At 46.0% G+C, this 15,868-nt stretch overlaps 1 protein-coding gene across 3 annotated transcripts in view; it reads left to right on the forward strand.

Moving 5' to 3' along the window:
- The window catches only part of LOC147673797 (fatty acyl-CoA hydrolase precursor, medium chain-like), a 342,888-nt gene that overhangs the window by 60,358 nt on the left and 266,662 nt on the right, over nt 1–15,868 (forward strand). For all 3 annotated transcript variants that reach the window (XM_086947712.1, XM_086947714.1, XM_086947713.1), the window contains exon 4: nt 9,896–10,034. In XM_086947712.1, the coding sequence (XP_086803838.1) occupies nt 9,896–10,034 (139 nt within the window). The remainder of the gene's footprint in view (nt 1–9,895; nt 10,035–15,868) is intronic.

The raw sequence follows: 15,868 nt of genomic DNA on the forward strand, positions 1-15,868 counted from the left end.
AGATATGAAAGTGCAATGGCGTTGTCCATGGTTGACAAATTCGGCCGAAAGACAGTCTGATAATGTGGGATTACTTGATTTTTCGTGATCCATGACTCTAGCTCTTTCAGGAGCATTTTTGCAAATGCCTTTCCTTCCACGTCCAGTAGTGCAATCAGTCTATAATTCCCTGGGTCAACGGCATCCCCCTTTTTATAAAGGGATGTAGGATGGAGCCTTTCCATGAATCCGGAACCACAGAAATATTGTAGGAATGACTAACTAACGTTTGAATGTGGGGTGCCCAGTATTCACAGTCTTCCTTAAAGATATACCCAGGCAGCCCGTGGGGCCCTGGCGTGCCATCCTTCCTGATGCCCTGAAGGATGGTTAGTGTTTCCCTTTCTGTTAGGTAGAGATCATCCGCGTTGCTCTCTTCATGTTGGTTGACTTTGGCCTTGACAATGCTTTCCATGGATATTTTCTGATTGACGTATAGGTTGGTGGCATGAGCAGCCCATTTCTTAGCAGGGACAGCATTATGGGTGTGCTGGACACCATTTAGGCCGTTGATATAGCTCCAAAATTCCTTGCTTTTATTGGGAGCTAGTAGTGTATAGATGTATCTCCATTTTTCCTCTATATTGGTTTGTTTCAGTTGCCAAACATTTTTTTATGAATTTTCCTTGCTTTTTCAAATTGTTTTCCCGTTCACATGGATTTTTCCTTCCTATGCAAACAGCATCTCTTTTTAATCTGAATAAAGATTTGATTGTCCGTGTAATTAAGTTGCCCCATTTGCCTGTATTTATTGTTATAAGTAGGTTTTTTTCCTGGAGTCAAAGCATTGAATAGCAAGGTCATAGTTTCGGCCCAACTGCTCTGTGTGCCGTTTATGCATGTGTTCTGCTTCCATTTGATATACTATGCACGGCTTATCGGCCCCCATTTGATGCATTTAATTGAAGCTGTTTCGTTATCTAGACTGAGCATGTTGCCTGCAGTTCGATGTTCTTCAAGCATCATGTTGCTAGTGTTTACCAGGACAGAGATTGGTTGATGATCGCTTCCGGGAGTGGGCAATACCTTATACTCTGCACATCTCCTTAACAGGTTCTTACTCATAAAAATGTTGTCAAGTGTGGAGATGTTTTTAAATGTAGGTTATGATATCGTTTTCAGCTGGCATGCATTATTCGCTGACCTCAGGTTGAATTTGTTAATGGAAGCTTTCATAAGAATACGACTGCGATCCTCGTGATTTTGTTCCGGGCTACATAGATCTCTTATGTTAACACCTTGCGTGCGGTGCCGATTTACCCCCGGTGCTGGGCCCTAATGTAAATGGGTGTGGTCATGACGAGCTGAGCTCGTCATGAGCACACGAGCACCGTGCCTCATGACGAGCTCAGCTTGTCATGAGCATCGAAGGGGTTAAAGTCCCCAGTTATGATGCATTCATGTTCAGGGTTCTCATTGAGGTATGCTTTAATTATTCTAATGATCCTTCTGATGTTTGTATTTTTGACTGTTTTCTTTGGGTTGACATATAGGTTAATTACTCCAAGTTTGAACGGAGTGCCCTCTACTCTGAACCCATTTATTGTTATAATCTGGACATCTGATGCATGTGAGGGCCAGTCCTCTATTTGTAGTTGCAGGTTTAATTTTGCAAATATCGAGATCTCACCACTTGGTCTTCCGAAGATGTTATTTTTACTTGCCATTGTATGGATCGCCTGGTAGCCTTTGAGGTTATTCGCTGTTTCCAACCAAGTTTCTTGCAACCATAAGATGTCACCAGTCATCAATGATTTCATGGCTTCATTATTGGTCATGATTGAATTAAATCCTGCCACGTTTGAGCTAATTAGCCTAAACTTAGAGTTTAATATCTGTGCCTCTGTGAATGTGTATTTTAGTCCTCCCTGCCAGGCCACATTGTTGTAAACCATGCTAATTTGGTGTTTTCCTTATACTAGGAATTTCCCCAATCCTTGGATTGCAATGCAGAAGTAAGCCATGCCCAATCTTCCTGTTTGTCGACCTGGGAGATGCACACCTCCTTGCAATGTCTGATGGTGGTACCTTTATGTATCTCAATCTTAAGGTCATTGTTAAATGATAGGCTTGAATTTGTCTTGGTGCCCCTTAATGTACTGCACTGTGCGCGAAGCACAACTTGTTTTTTTTACCTCTGAAGTAGCACTTGTGGGTACTTTTCAGTAGGACAACTATCTAATCGGATACCCCAATCCTTAAGTGTGTCTGTTTCTGCCATTATGTTTTGGATGTCTTGTTTATTGAGCCACTTTGTTAGGGTCGACTCCTTGTTCCCTGCCCAAGTGTATTTTTTAACCCCTTAAGCGCTGCCGTCGGCCAATGGCCGACTGCCAATGGCCGACGGCAGCGCTACCTCCCCAGTGCTGCCGTCGGCCATTGGCCGACGGCATTCCACCCGCGATCGAAAATGGCCGCACCGCGGCGAGAATTACCGCCGCGGTAAACGGGTTAATGTGGACAGCTACGAGTTGGGCAGAAGTTAGATAAGCCAACCAGGGTATGCTTGTCAAAAGATACAGAATGTTAGACCGGTTTAGGATATCACCTGGGCCCCTTGTCTCAAATTCGGGGGTAAAGATTAACATGGACTCCATGTCTGCCCGTGGGTCTGGAGCTACGTTTTCCTTACCCTCGTAACTTGGCCCATGATACGTTTGTACTGTGGGCATTGTTGGGCCGCTATTCCGGCCGGGGGCAGCGTTTGCTTCCTTTTCTAAATTAATGTTCGGAAAGCCTGGCTGCTCATGCATCTGACTCCTTAGACCAGATGAAGAGGTCTTTCTTACTTGTATTATCTATGTGAAATTGGTTGGTTTTCTCTACACCAGGTTCCTTCTTACTTGCCAATGTCAATAACTCAGTTTTCTCTCCTGGTAGCTTTTTGCTGAGCATCTGACCTGTTGAGTGGGAAAGCGTACAATTACTGGTGTCTAGCCTAAGTTTTGGTTCCCGATTTTCTTTCCCTCTCAATGGCTCTACTCTAAGGTCACCGGTTTCTGGTCCGTTGGGTGGGTTACCAAAATTTGTGATCACCACCTCAGCATATGTTTTTACTTGTGGATTTAAAGGGGTTTGTATATTACAGAGTAATACATTTTCCTTATGTGGGTCTTCTGTTTGCTGCATTGGCAGACATGTTTTCCCAGGAATTTCCAGGCAGTAATTGTCATTGGATGCTCTGGGTGAGGAGCTGTTTCTCATTTGAAAAATTGGATAAATAATAGGACCCTCTTTATTGCTGGCATTTCCAATGATTGCCTGATTGCTGGGTTGGATTAAAGAGTGTGTTGTTTCATGCTTTTTTTGCATTTTTAACATGCCGCCTTTCCGTTTGTTTGCTTTTAGAACTTTTTTTTTTGGATAGCTGTCCATTGGTTGGCTTTTGACCAGTGTTCTTAGTTTGATTAACCTCCCCTATACTGGGCACGGTGCTGGCCCTTTTGACCGGGGGATTTGCAGATGTTTTTAGCGACGTTGTCTTTTATGGTCTCGGTGTCCATAGCTGTAGACATATTTGTGGCTCCAGGGCTGCAATATTTCCTGTTTAGTGTGGGATTTATTCGTGCCTCATTGCATTGTTTAATTAACGTTGCCAGCAGGTCTGGGAGTGTGGTTAATTTCTCCGCAATTGTGTCACTGAAGTTTTTTGCAGGGCTTGCGGTGCTCCCAGCGCCCTTTTCACTGACAACCAACTGTTCAACATTGTGACTGATCATGTCCACTTTTCTTTATCAAGACTGCTTGTGCAGGCATATGTATTAAATCCACCTGGATCTCTAATTTGTGTAAATGCCAGGAGAGTGCCTTTACGGCTTCCAGTAAGGACAAATTTATTGTAGTCAAGATGTATTCAGGGCCACACTTTTCGTTTGACTCTTGTTCCTCACTCTGGGCAGTGTCTGACAGTTGTGGCGCCTGCAGAGCCCTCTCCCAATAACTGCAGTTTGGGGTCTGCTATAGGTGTTATTTTTGTTAATTCTGGGGATGCCAATTCTAAGACGCTAAAGCACCTAATTGATGTTGTCTTTATGCCCTGCCTTGGTTACTGGGCGTGGAACAGCTCTGGGTGCTCCCCTGACCACCCGGATTAATAAAGGCATCTGAATTGTCCTGTGACTGGTTGTTTAAGTGGTGATGGACTAAAGCCTCTATGAGAAAAATGTTCTTGTTGCGAGTAGGCTCTCTAGATTGAAGCCCTGAGGTATATTTAATGTTTCAGCATCATTTAACGTTGATGATATCTCAATAATTTGCTCTGGCCCCTGTTCTTTGGATTCATTGTTTTTAAATTTAGCAGTGGTAACTATGAGGGCATTCTTAGTAAGGGGGAGGGGGGGGGGGGGGTTAAGCGACCGCAGTGCTGAAGTTTGCTAAAAATTGCAAAAAAAATATTAAAAAATTGCCCCCTTGCTGAGGTACTCTGCGGTTGTTCTGCAGCACTCTACAGACACTCTGCAGTAGCTCTCCGCCGCTCCTCGCTCTCCGCTCTCCGCTCCGACAGCGGCTCTCAGCATGCACCGGTGTTCAATAACCCTCGCACCGTGCCCATTCCGTGGAAACATACCACCGCCCCCGCCCGCCTACCATCCTTACCATAAAGATAGCCAACAATGCGTGTCCATGTTGTGGTCGTTCTTGGCCGCAGTTTTATTAGGATTAGACACATGCTGGTTACACATTTGTCATTTGCGAACTGCCGTATGTTTGTAATAAGTCATACATGTCAGCAAACATAGAAACCATCTTGGGCTGACTCTGGGACAGTACTTTTGTGTTACATATCAGTTCGTAAATGGCACCCCAAAACCTGCTCCTTTTGTTAGTCCTTGGTGGTCCTCTTTGTTGGTTATTTCCGGGATCACCATTGGTTGGTCACCCACGCCTTATGCGTGTAGTGGAGGGTAGCTCTTCTCTCTGGAGTTAGGCCCCAGCTCGCTACCTTTTGCGCCCTGCCGTCCGGCCGGGTCTGGGCCGCGAGTGCCGTCTCCTCTTGCTACTCCCCTCCTTGGTGCGGCCACCTCACCCTGCCGTGCAGCATCCAAAAGTGAGTGGCCCTCATCCTACACACCGACCGCCGGTGTGTTTCCTTGGCCAACCATTGTACCAATTTCCGCCACGCCGCAGGGAGGCTAACGTCTTTCTGCGGCTCCCCCCCATAATAAGCAGTTTTTTGTTTTTTTTAACCTGCGAGCACCATTGCACCCCACAAGTTGTCCCAGAAGACTCTCATCCCTATGCCCGAGGGGTGGACCCCGTCTGGCCCATAAAGTTCCGGGCGTCCTGGGTGAATCAAACCCTGCTTGATGGATTCCAATCCGTTGGTCTTGCAGAATTTGTGCATTGCAATGTTCAGTTTTCTCCTGGCATTATCCACCGCTTTGTTGGATTCAGCGCCTCTCTAATGCCTCCTGCTGACCATCTCAGACCATACGACTGTCGTGCCATCGAACCATGTGGCCATCCTGGTGAGATCTGTCCGAATGGCCTGCCCCAATGCTTTGCGTCCCATCCGGGTCAGGTCATTGCCGCCGAGCTGAATGATCAGGACGTCCGGATGCGAGTCCGCAAGCAAATCGTTCAGAGTTGTCAGTAGTTGGTGCCATTTCATCCCTGGTTGCCCCAGCCAGCGGATGTATGTCGCTTTGGGTTTTCTTGACATTGCGTGGCCTGACTGCTGCCACCAGGTCTCCATCCTGGACACAAAGGAATGTCCTACCACCCATACCAGCTGTGGGCATCTCCATGCTGAAGCGAAATACCAACAATAAGGTGGCCTGCTGCTCACCAGGACATTACTCAGCATGCTTGGCTGACTGAGGGGGAAGAGTACTGACACCCTGCCGTGCGGCATCCCAAGGTTGCCCTGCTTGACGCTCACCCTGACGTGCGGCATCCCAAAATGACCGACCCCTCCCTTTTTTTGCTTCCTGTCCTGTTTTACAAAAGCTGAGCCCGGATGCATGTCCTGCCAGCTTGGGACCGCCATCTGCCGACCGCCTGAATTCTCTTCTCTGGCATGCCATGCTGCGATGCCGAGGTGGCGGCGCCAATTCGAAAAGAGTGGGGAGCAAAGGACTGTGGGTGAAGGCCGGCTTTTGCGAGGCCCTGGCGCATTACCGCAGTGAGTTGGTACCTGCTCATGTTACTCCCATCCTGGTGTTTGAACAGTGGTCCTTTGCCTGCTGGGCGGGACACCATGTATTTGAACAGTATATAGCAGAGAGTAACTAACTCATGCTTGCGTTGGGTCAATATTGAATACCGGGGCTCAGACATGCAGGCATGACTGAGTGTATTTGTTCTCCGGCCGCAGCCAGGGTTTGAAATTGAAATGAGAATAGCAGCACTTAAACACATTTTGTTGCTGCAAGATTGCATCGCTTATAATCACCACCGTCGCTAGCTATGTAGCCCCAACAGCTTCGCAGGAGCAGACGGCTTCCCGCGCAGGAGAATGAACCGCCACCCCAACCGCATAAAGGCGAGGTCTCAGATATCCCCATCAAATTCTCACGCTCCTGCGCACTCACATTCTCAAGCGCCTACATTAGCTCTGTAGTGGAGCCAGACTGACCGGAGCAGGCCAGGCCAGCAATCACTGCACTCTTTACCAGGTTTGTCAACTTAAGAGCGTTGCTGATCAAACAATCGCACCCATCCGAACGCAGTGTGCAGGTCACTTAAAAGTGTTACGGTAATCCTGCTCTGGGCCTCAGGCAAGCCCTCGCGTACCCCTACAGAGTAATATTCATTCCCTCTGAATTAAAGTGACCAATAGGTCACTCCTCCGTTGTGACCCTGAGCAAATGCAGCGCAGTGACTGTCACCTCCGCTCAACAAGGATGTTGTCATCATTAAGATTTGTACAAGCAATCTTGCCGCTTGACTGACGCTGTAGTCCCCCTTTTGAGGAATATATGCCTTTATATACTTCCTCCCTTTCTCATGGTAGGATTGGCCGGTCGCTCGGGTCCGCATTTTTTTTTTTTGTAACGGCTTACCGGCCGGGCTACTCGTGACTTGTTAGTTGTAGGACACTGAACAAGGCGTGTTGCTAATCTGCTATCCTGGGCTCCTTGGCCTGACTTATAGGCTTGGGCGGAGCAGACTGTATGACTGCGAATCTTGGTAGGAATTGTGCCTACAAGTTGTTCAACCAGCACTGACTGGGACCTCGGGGGAGGCCCTGACCTGTGTGGCTCTGCCTAAAGATAACCAGGACCTGGTGCATGTTCCCACTGTCTCACAAGCACCGAGCCACCGCCCTAATTTAGTTATTTATTATTTTACACTTCCGAGTTTGGAAAGCACTACTGACTGTCTTCCTAACTACGGCCATGCATGGCCCATTGGCGGGAGCTCAGCTGTTGTCCAGTATTTTTACCAGGAACTCCTTTGTCTTCACTGCCATGTCAGAAAGCACTTTCATACTATATGAATTATACCAGTTGTACCAAACATCTTGTCCTTTGTAATAGACTATAGTGGTGGTCTATCATAAGGTAGGCCCCGGACAGGTTATACATGACGACGTCCATCTCGCATTTTTGCTCACTCATGGTTGAGCCAACCCCTACATGGCTCTGGATATCCATGTTACTATTGTTACTTCGTCGGCTGCTCCACCTCTGTTCAGACCCTACATAAAAACCAGCTTCTGGAGCGAAAGCACAGCTTTTCAAGCAAGTCATTATTTACGATTGAGCACTTTTTTTTGCAAGCGGTGCGAGAGACTTGGGGCGGTCTGTATGGCCAGGGAGCGGCTGATGGTCCGAGGTCGCGGTTGGGTGCAGCTAGGGACATGACCCTAACACGGCACTGCATCAGGTTTCGTTTCCCGTGATACTCAGGAGTCAGTCTGGATGCTTTTTTTTTTTTTTTATTTGCACCCTCGCCTATTGCAGTTTCCCGCGCCGTGGTCTGTTGCCCAGTCCGCACACTTACAGGGTCCCTGAACAGAGTCCCTGCATGCAATGCAGCAGCCAGAAGGCAGAAATTTGGCACCCCTTTAATTACAGAGCAGAGAGCACATTTCCAACCTTTAGTTATCCGGTTGACACGCTGCAGGACGAGACTGAACTGTGCCAGATGTGCTTACGTTGTGCGCATGCTCACCGTTAACTCAGTTATCTCTACCGGGTAGTCTACCAATCTTATAATCCTGCAAGTGGTGAGCCAACTCACTCGCCTTCTCTTGTGGATAGCCGGTGTCCACCAGGCCTGCAAGTTAACTGCTCTGACCGAAGGGGGGTGGTTGATTCACCTGCCGGTATGTCTACGGGGCGTCCACTAGTTACTTAAAGTTAACCATTGGGGGATCTCCCTACAGTGGAGGCATTTATTACTGCACACCCCGGGCCCCAGCTGCCGGAAGCTTTGGAATACTGAGACGCTATATACTCGTCTAACACTTTTGCTACCCACTCGTAATACCATTTTTTTTTTTTTACTGTTGGCCGGCCGTGAGTAGTAGATCTGAGGAGGTGCTGAGCCCATCTCACATCCAACCCCCGGCATGATGATAGTTCTCGAGTTGCCTCGCACATTCGCTTAGCCCTATTGCAACGTGCAAGCTGGCTTGGCATGCTAATTACTGTCAGCGCCGGCTACCAAGACGGTGATGCGCGCAACTTGTACCCGAAACCAGTACTCCTTTTTATCAGCCTCATGCAGGGCAAAAACTGGGTGGACCTGCTGGGCCTTGAACCTATGTCCTTGGGGTCAGGCAGCGGTTTTACATAGCACCAGTTACGTTACATGAGTGAGTAAGTGATTTGCCTAGCATCACCGGAGCTTTTAGTGTCCTACCGAGACTCGAAACCAGATCCCCAGGTCCGAGGCCAAGCACCCTAGCCATTAGGCCAACTCCTCCCTAAGTAGGCGTGTTGGCCCCCTAAGCCACTGGACAAACACCGTCTGTCCAGAAGTATGATCTGCCTGGGAAACCAAGTGCCGGGGGCACAACGTTTTTTGACCTTAAGATGGTGGCTGTCACGACAAGGCAGTGCATGGTAAATAGGCATGGATGAGGGGAGCACAATCGGAGACAAGAGAGGTGTCGCCCAGCTAGAGATGCACAGGAGGGAATGAAGCAAGGGCTTGGCACACAGAAAGACACCGCCCAGAGTAGTGGCTGCACATAAGCTCTTACTGTACCTGAAGACCTCTGCAGGATCCAGGACTTAAACAAGGCGCCCAACGCTTACAATGCCTATATGCGATTTTGGCATGCTGGGTCTGCCAGGGCCTCACTGCAGGTGCTTGAGCCAGGTGGGAAACCTGACTTTGTGGCACAGTTCTGCCTGCCCTTGAGCGCCTTCCTCTGTTCGCAAGATGGAGCTCAGCATGACCTCAGATCAGCCTGGGGATCCAGCATACTGCTTACCCCACCACCATCCGGCCTTCTACCCCTATGGACATCTCCAATTCGGGGATCCCTCCAGACCCAAGACCACCACCCTTGAGTTCAATACCACCTAAACACCTGGCTGATGGATGGCAAGAATTTCCTGCTTTGTAAATATGTGATATATTAATTGTCCAAGCCTAATCACTGTTAAATGTCATCCTGAGTGAATTTGCAATTTGCACATATATAACTCTAACCACTAGTATATGTAGTAGACCTTTGTACTTACTACCATTCCTATGTGATTTTCGAGTTTATCTGTTTGTATCTCGTCCTTGAGTGACTTTACAACTTGTACCTTTGCATTTTTCTGTTTGTATCTCTTATGTAACTCATGTAATCCAAAGTCCTTATGTAACGGAACTGGTTCTTTTGTAATATATCACATGTCTGACTGAATCCAGAGTACATGAGATATTGATATACTTCTCTTTTCATCAACAGGTGTATTCAAGACCTTAAGAATCTTGATAACGCCAGAGAAATGACTCAATCAGAATTTCCAGCTTTTACTATATCTGAGGATTGTCTGTACTTGAACATATACACCCCTGCAGACGTGAGGAAGGATGACAAATTGCCTGTAAGGAAACAGAGATCGCATGTCTATCTTCAATTACAAAATAATGTATTAGCTTCATCAATGTGTGCATTAATGTGTTTACCATGTAATGAAAGTAGACCTACTATATTTGCATTTTGTATTTCATTTACATAACTCTATTGAATCCAACATATGGGGCCATATTATCAATCAAGGGCGATATATTATTGCCGCTTTTATCGGCAGGAAACTGCCGCTAAAGCGTGATAATGGGCTTGATAATATGCCCTTGTGAATTCCCATAGAAGCCCAGGTTCTGGTGTTAACCAGGGCTTCTATGGGAATTCACAAGGGCATATTATCAAGCCCATTATCGCCGCTTTAGAGGCAGTTTCCTGCCGATAAAAGCGGCGATAATGTATCGCCCTTGCTTGATAATATGGCCCACGGTCCCTCAAACTAAAAACAGAGTTCAGGCCTGATTTAGACCTCAGCAGGTCGGCTGGCTGGCTGTCCCTCGTGGTGGCATAGGTCATCTCCTCCACAAGGCTGGCCAGACTGATGCCTGCGATATTAAGAGATCAATATTTGCAGGCAGCAGAGTTGTACGAATAAATCATGAGTTACTCCAGGCACCCAGGAGAGACTTACTGGCATCCTAAGCACATTAATATAATCCTGTGTAGGCACTGGAAGTTTGGAGTTTGGCTGCCGTCTTTAAGGCCACCACGAACCAGACTTTTTTTATTTTCAAAAATAAATTTACAGTGAGAGTTTGTGTCTGAAAAAAAGAAACAATAATGGCCTGCAGAATCTGGGATTGTTTTTTCCCAGGATGTAGGGGTCATTATTTTTTTGTTTTTCACAGACAGGGATCCGCAGGATCTACAAGTGGATCCTCACTGAAGAACGTCACCCAGGCCCTCGTCAGCAGCAGGTTGGACTACGGAAATACCCTCTACGCAGGAGCCTCGGCCAAACTCCTGAGAATGCTACAACGCATCCAGAACGCCTCTGCACGCCTGACTGGTCGACATCCCTGACCGCAGCCACATCACACCCCACCTGAGAGACCTGCACTGGCTCCCGGGCAACAAGAGGATAACCTTCAAGTTCCTCACCCACGCACACAAGGTAGTGCACAACACCAGACCAATGTACCTCAACAGACGACCCAGATTCTACACTGCCAGCTCCGCTCCGCCGACCTCGCCACAGTCCTCCGCTTCCAAAGAGCAACCTCCGGCGGCAGATCGTTCTCCCACCTCGCCGCCAAACCTGGAACACCCTCACCATCCATCTACGGCAGACCAAAGACCTGTTGAACTTCAGAAAACTCCTCAAGACCTTGCTTTTTGAGCAGTAGGAGCATTCCCCACCCCAGCGCCTTGAGACCCTCACAGGTGAGTAGTGTGCTTTGCAAATGATATGATTGATTGATTCAAAAAATGACTGGAGTTCTCAAAGAACGACTCTGGAAGGTTGCCTGGATTTATAAATGTGGTAAGTGTAAGAAGCAGCATAACTAACCTGTGAAGCACTCCTTGAAGTGATCCAATAGCAATGTACACGAATAGAAAATCAACGTTGGTGTACATTGTATCAAGAAACATATTTAATTGGTTATGCAAAGTGTTATTTTAATGCTAAAATTGTGGTCCAATTGCAGCACGCACACATATATGTCCAGCAATATATTCAATAATGCAACAGAGAGGTAGTTACATATATGTGCGCTATTCCCCTACAAGGAAAATAGTGACCATAAGTACTTTATTCATTTGTTGCGTAGGTGGCACCTGATTTGTCCCAGAGATAGTGCAGAGCTAGCATCAATGTTTTGTCCATACCCAAAACCATCCTCAAGACGGCAATTCATGTAGAAAAATGGCTGACCGCAAATTTTAGGTGTAGACAAAATAAACATGAAACAAAGGCAAACAGGTTTAGGCTCCCACACAAACCATTTGTAGGCATCACAGAGTCAAGACAAAATCACGAGCTAGTCCTTTTGAATAGGGGAGCACACTTGCAGCGCCCTGTGAATGCATTGTAAGTTTGGTGTGAGGTAGCAATCTTTTTGGCAGCCACACACCAACATTTTTTGTGTTCATGGAAAAAACTAATGACCCCACATTCTGGAGGTTTTTCAGTTGCGAGTACAGAAAAATAAGTATGCCAGACCATCCGCTCTAACTTGGGCAGGTGGTCTGATGCCCTTACATCTGTGGTGGTACAAAAGGGGGTGGTAGAAGTCAAATATTTATCATCTTCTAGTAGCTCAGAGCAAAAAAGCACATATGGCTGTCCTAGATAACCTAAATAAACATTCTGCACTGTTACAATTGTTTCTTTGACACTATGACAGTACGTTTGGGGTGTTTATATAGTGAAAACCTATTCAAATGGCAATAGAGTTTACTAAATGTGCTGCTGAGATTGGACGTGTATCTCTACAACAAACATCTGCATCTTCTTTCTCAGTACTTTTGAAACCTGATATGCTGGACAAGTTGTTAAAGATTCAAGGTTGCCCCTCAAGTATTATTAATGTGGATTCCCACAGTACACAGGGGCAATTAGAAGAGGAAAACTGTAAATGTTAGATGATGTCACCTGACTCACAATGTGCCTCATCTTCACTGATAGTGTAGGCAGCCAGCGCCCTGAGCTTTGGAGGTACCCTCCTCATATGCGACTCGCACCAACTTTTTAAAGATTTCAACTTGAGCAGTGGGCAAAGAAAGAGGGGTGTCCACATGCCAACTGATTGGCATAAGTGTGTTCCACTATTTTTTAGGTTTAAGCAGTAGTACAAATTTAGCATCTGCATCAGATCTTCATCTCCTGATATTTCAGTCCATGGATGGACACAATTTATTTGCTAGACTGGTTCCATCCAAAACTGATAATATTGTAATAGGGCTTTAGTTGTAACTGAGTGTTAATGAGACATTTCCCAAAAATTAGAGTTTGCCTTCGCCGTCTGTATCATGGTTCGTCTGCTTCATTTAGAGTTTATGAAAGATGGTGTGTGCTATTTGGGGTGTGTCGTCTTTTTCAGCGGTTTCTTTTCCTGTTCATGAGCTTTATTCTTGGTATGATGGTTCTAAGAAGAAAAAATAAACATGTGTTGGTAGTAAATACCCAGCATGTGAGGGACATTGTTTTTTTCTTCTCTGAGACAGATCCCCATTTCTGGGAATTATCTTCAGAAAATAGCATGGCAGTCAAATAATGATACTGTCATTCCTCCCATATGTCAGTGTTAGAACTTTTGCATAAAAGGCTGTAGCCACTCCAGCGACTCTCAATTTGGAATGGGGATGAGACTAGGGGGGAAGCTGATGTGCCTCCACTAGCATATCTGTTTGGCAGCCCACCTCTCAAAACCCTAAATAAGGCCCATATTCGCTCTTAAAGTTTACTTTGGCAGCCAAAGACCAACACCTCTTAAAGGATATCAAAATTCATAGATAAGCTTATTTTGCTCTGCTTGGTCTTGAAAGATTTCCTTTGAGAATAATAAAGTTTGAAGCATGGTTGTATCAAGATTACATTTATTTTTGTTGATTATTTCGATCTTTACGATTCAGAAAAGATGGTGGTGATGAACAGAGTGTCTGAATTAAGCAGACCACTCTTACCCAGTCCAAAGATCAGGGCTTGATCCATCACCGTTATTTATCTCACTGCACCATCCCAGCTCAGAACCTAGCTATATGCAAATCAGTCTGTCCCTGGCCCAGTGCATCATGGGAACAGGGCAGACTAAACTACTAAGCCAATTCTTCACCAGAAAGGAGACAAGCTACCGGGGACCGGTTTCTGGCATTTCAGCCGTCTTCGGCCCGGCTTGCTTGAATCCTGATGGTGCAGTGAGAAAGGGACTCATGTCTGAGTATACCCTGCCACACCTATAGTGGCCAAAAACGATTCAGAAAAGGGGGTGGTGATGAACAGAGTGTCTGAATTAAGCAGACCACTCTTACCCAGTCCAAAGATCAGGGCTTGATCCATCACCGTTATTTATCTCACTGCACCATCCCAGCTCAGAACCTGGCTATATGCAAATCAGTCTGTCCCTGGCCCAGTGCATCATGGGAACAGGGCAGACTAAACTACCAAGCCAATTCTTCACCAGAAAGGAGACAAGCTACCGGGGACAATCTTTACAGCATACAAAATTGCAACAATCATAGTATAAAATAGACAAAGAAATAAAAGCAGACCATTACTCTGTTACAAAATCTAAAGTAGTTGAAAGACAGCCCTCCAAAACTGATAATGAGAATCAAGTAGGCTTGAACAGATAGTATCTCATTCAGAAAGATAAACTTAAATTTTTGTGTCACTTTACATTTTGTAGTATTCACATAGAAAGACAAGCCAGACCATCTTTTTATGTGTGGATTTCACCATCCTAACAGCTGATGCTCTGCAGTCGTAAATTTACTATAAGTAATATTAAACTTGTAGTTTGTGAGTAAAACAAATAGTAAATGTTAACAAAAGTGTAAGTTTACCTTTGTGAATCAGATCAATAATTTAGGATAATATCATAAACTGTAATTTCATCACAATCAGTGCAAGCCCATCTTCAACATAGATAATGATGGTGCTTTATACAGTCTACAAAGCAGAGCAAAAAAAAGCTAAAGTTCAGGTTTTATTTAAGAGCCATTAGGTGTAATTTAAATTATTACGTTCCTCCATCCACAATCCTAAATCATTCTACTTTTTACCACTATTAATAATAAAGAAATCGATACTCCAATCACCAATTTAACACTGAACTTTACCAAAGACAACCACTGCTGATTTTGTTCACTCACTAAAATGTATTCTTTGCATTTATTTTTTCAATGCAAAAAAGGTACATTGTAAGCCCACATCAGTATAGTCTAGAACAGGGGTCTCCAACCTTTTGGGTAGTGAGAGCTACTTCTGGTCAGTGAAAATCGCCGTGAGCTACTAAACCCCAAGCAACTCGCGCATTTTTCCGAGAGACCCCCCGCCCAGTTTAATTGACAATAAGCCTATTTCTTCAGAGCCCATACTGTGGTTTGAACACAATAACGCTGAAAGCAAAGACTTTGCATGTGTGCTGTTGCCAAACCGCTTTTCGACCTTTCAATTAATAGCATAAAAATCAGGACCTATCAATAACTGTCACTTCTCTACCCCAGCAAAGCGTTCCGTGTTTGGAGCATGGGTGCCCTTTCCTGTGTAAAAACAAATCTGTCTGCAACACAGGCAACCTTGCACCATGGCACAGGGGTGCCTGTGTTGGCACTAGGGGGCAGCAGTTTGTGTGCCAGTACAGGGAAAGAATACGAATGCATCATATTATGTTAAAATTTAAATGCAGTGCAGTGTTAACAACCACCAACCAATAAAATCGTCCCACAAACAGCCCAAAACACAACCAATTTATAATATCCCGAGTGGCCGCACAACACCATGGAGCAGTCAAGGCCTCACTGTGGAGAGGCCGGAGCTGGAAAGCCAGAACTCCCTGTGTCCCTGAAGAGCGCACAGTGGCCAGTGAGTACAAAGTGGTGACGAAGCTAAGGACTGTGAGCTGTGTGAGGAGGTAGAGCAGGTGCAGGCTTGATGGCCCTGTAATGAACAGTTTCTGGTGCCTGGGGGTGGGTGTATCTGGATTGGAGTTTGGACTCAGTGTGGCCTTTGTCAATGTGGAGTGTAACTGTGGAGGACGGGGGATGGTAAGGAGGAGTACACTGTGACCAGGGCCAGCGGGTATCTATTGCTCCCCCAGTGAAACTGAATCAGTCAAGTGTGTGTGGCTGAGGGGCTGAACAAGATTTCAGGGTGGCAATGGTGGCGCACAATAAACTCTAGGTCTGAGA

This window comes from Lissotriton vulgaris, chromosome 12 (genome assembly GCF_964263255.1).
Source record: "Lissotriton vulgaris chromosome 12, aLisVul1.2, whole genome shotgun sequence".
Taxonomy (NCBI): Eukaryota; Metazoa; Chordata; class Amphibia; order Caudata; family Salamandridae; genus Lissotriton; species Lissotriton vulgaris.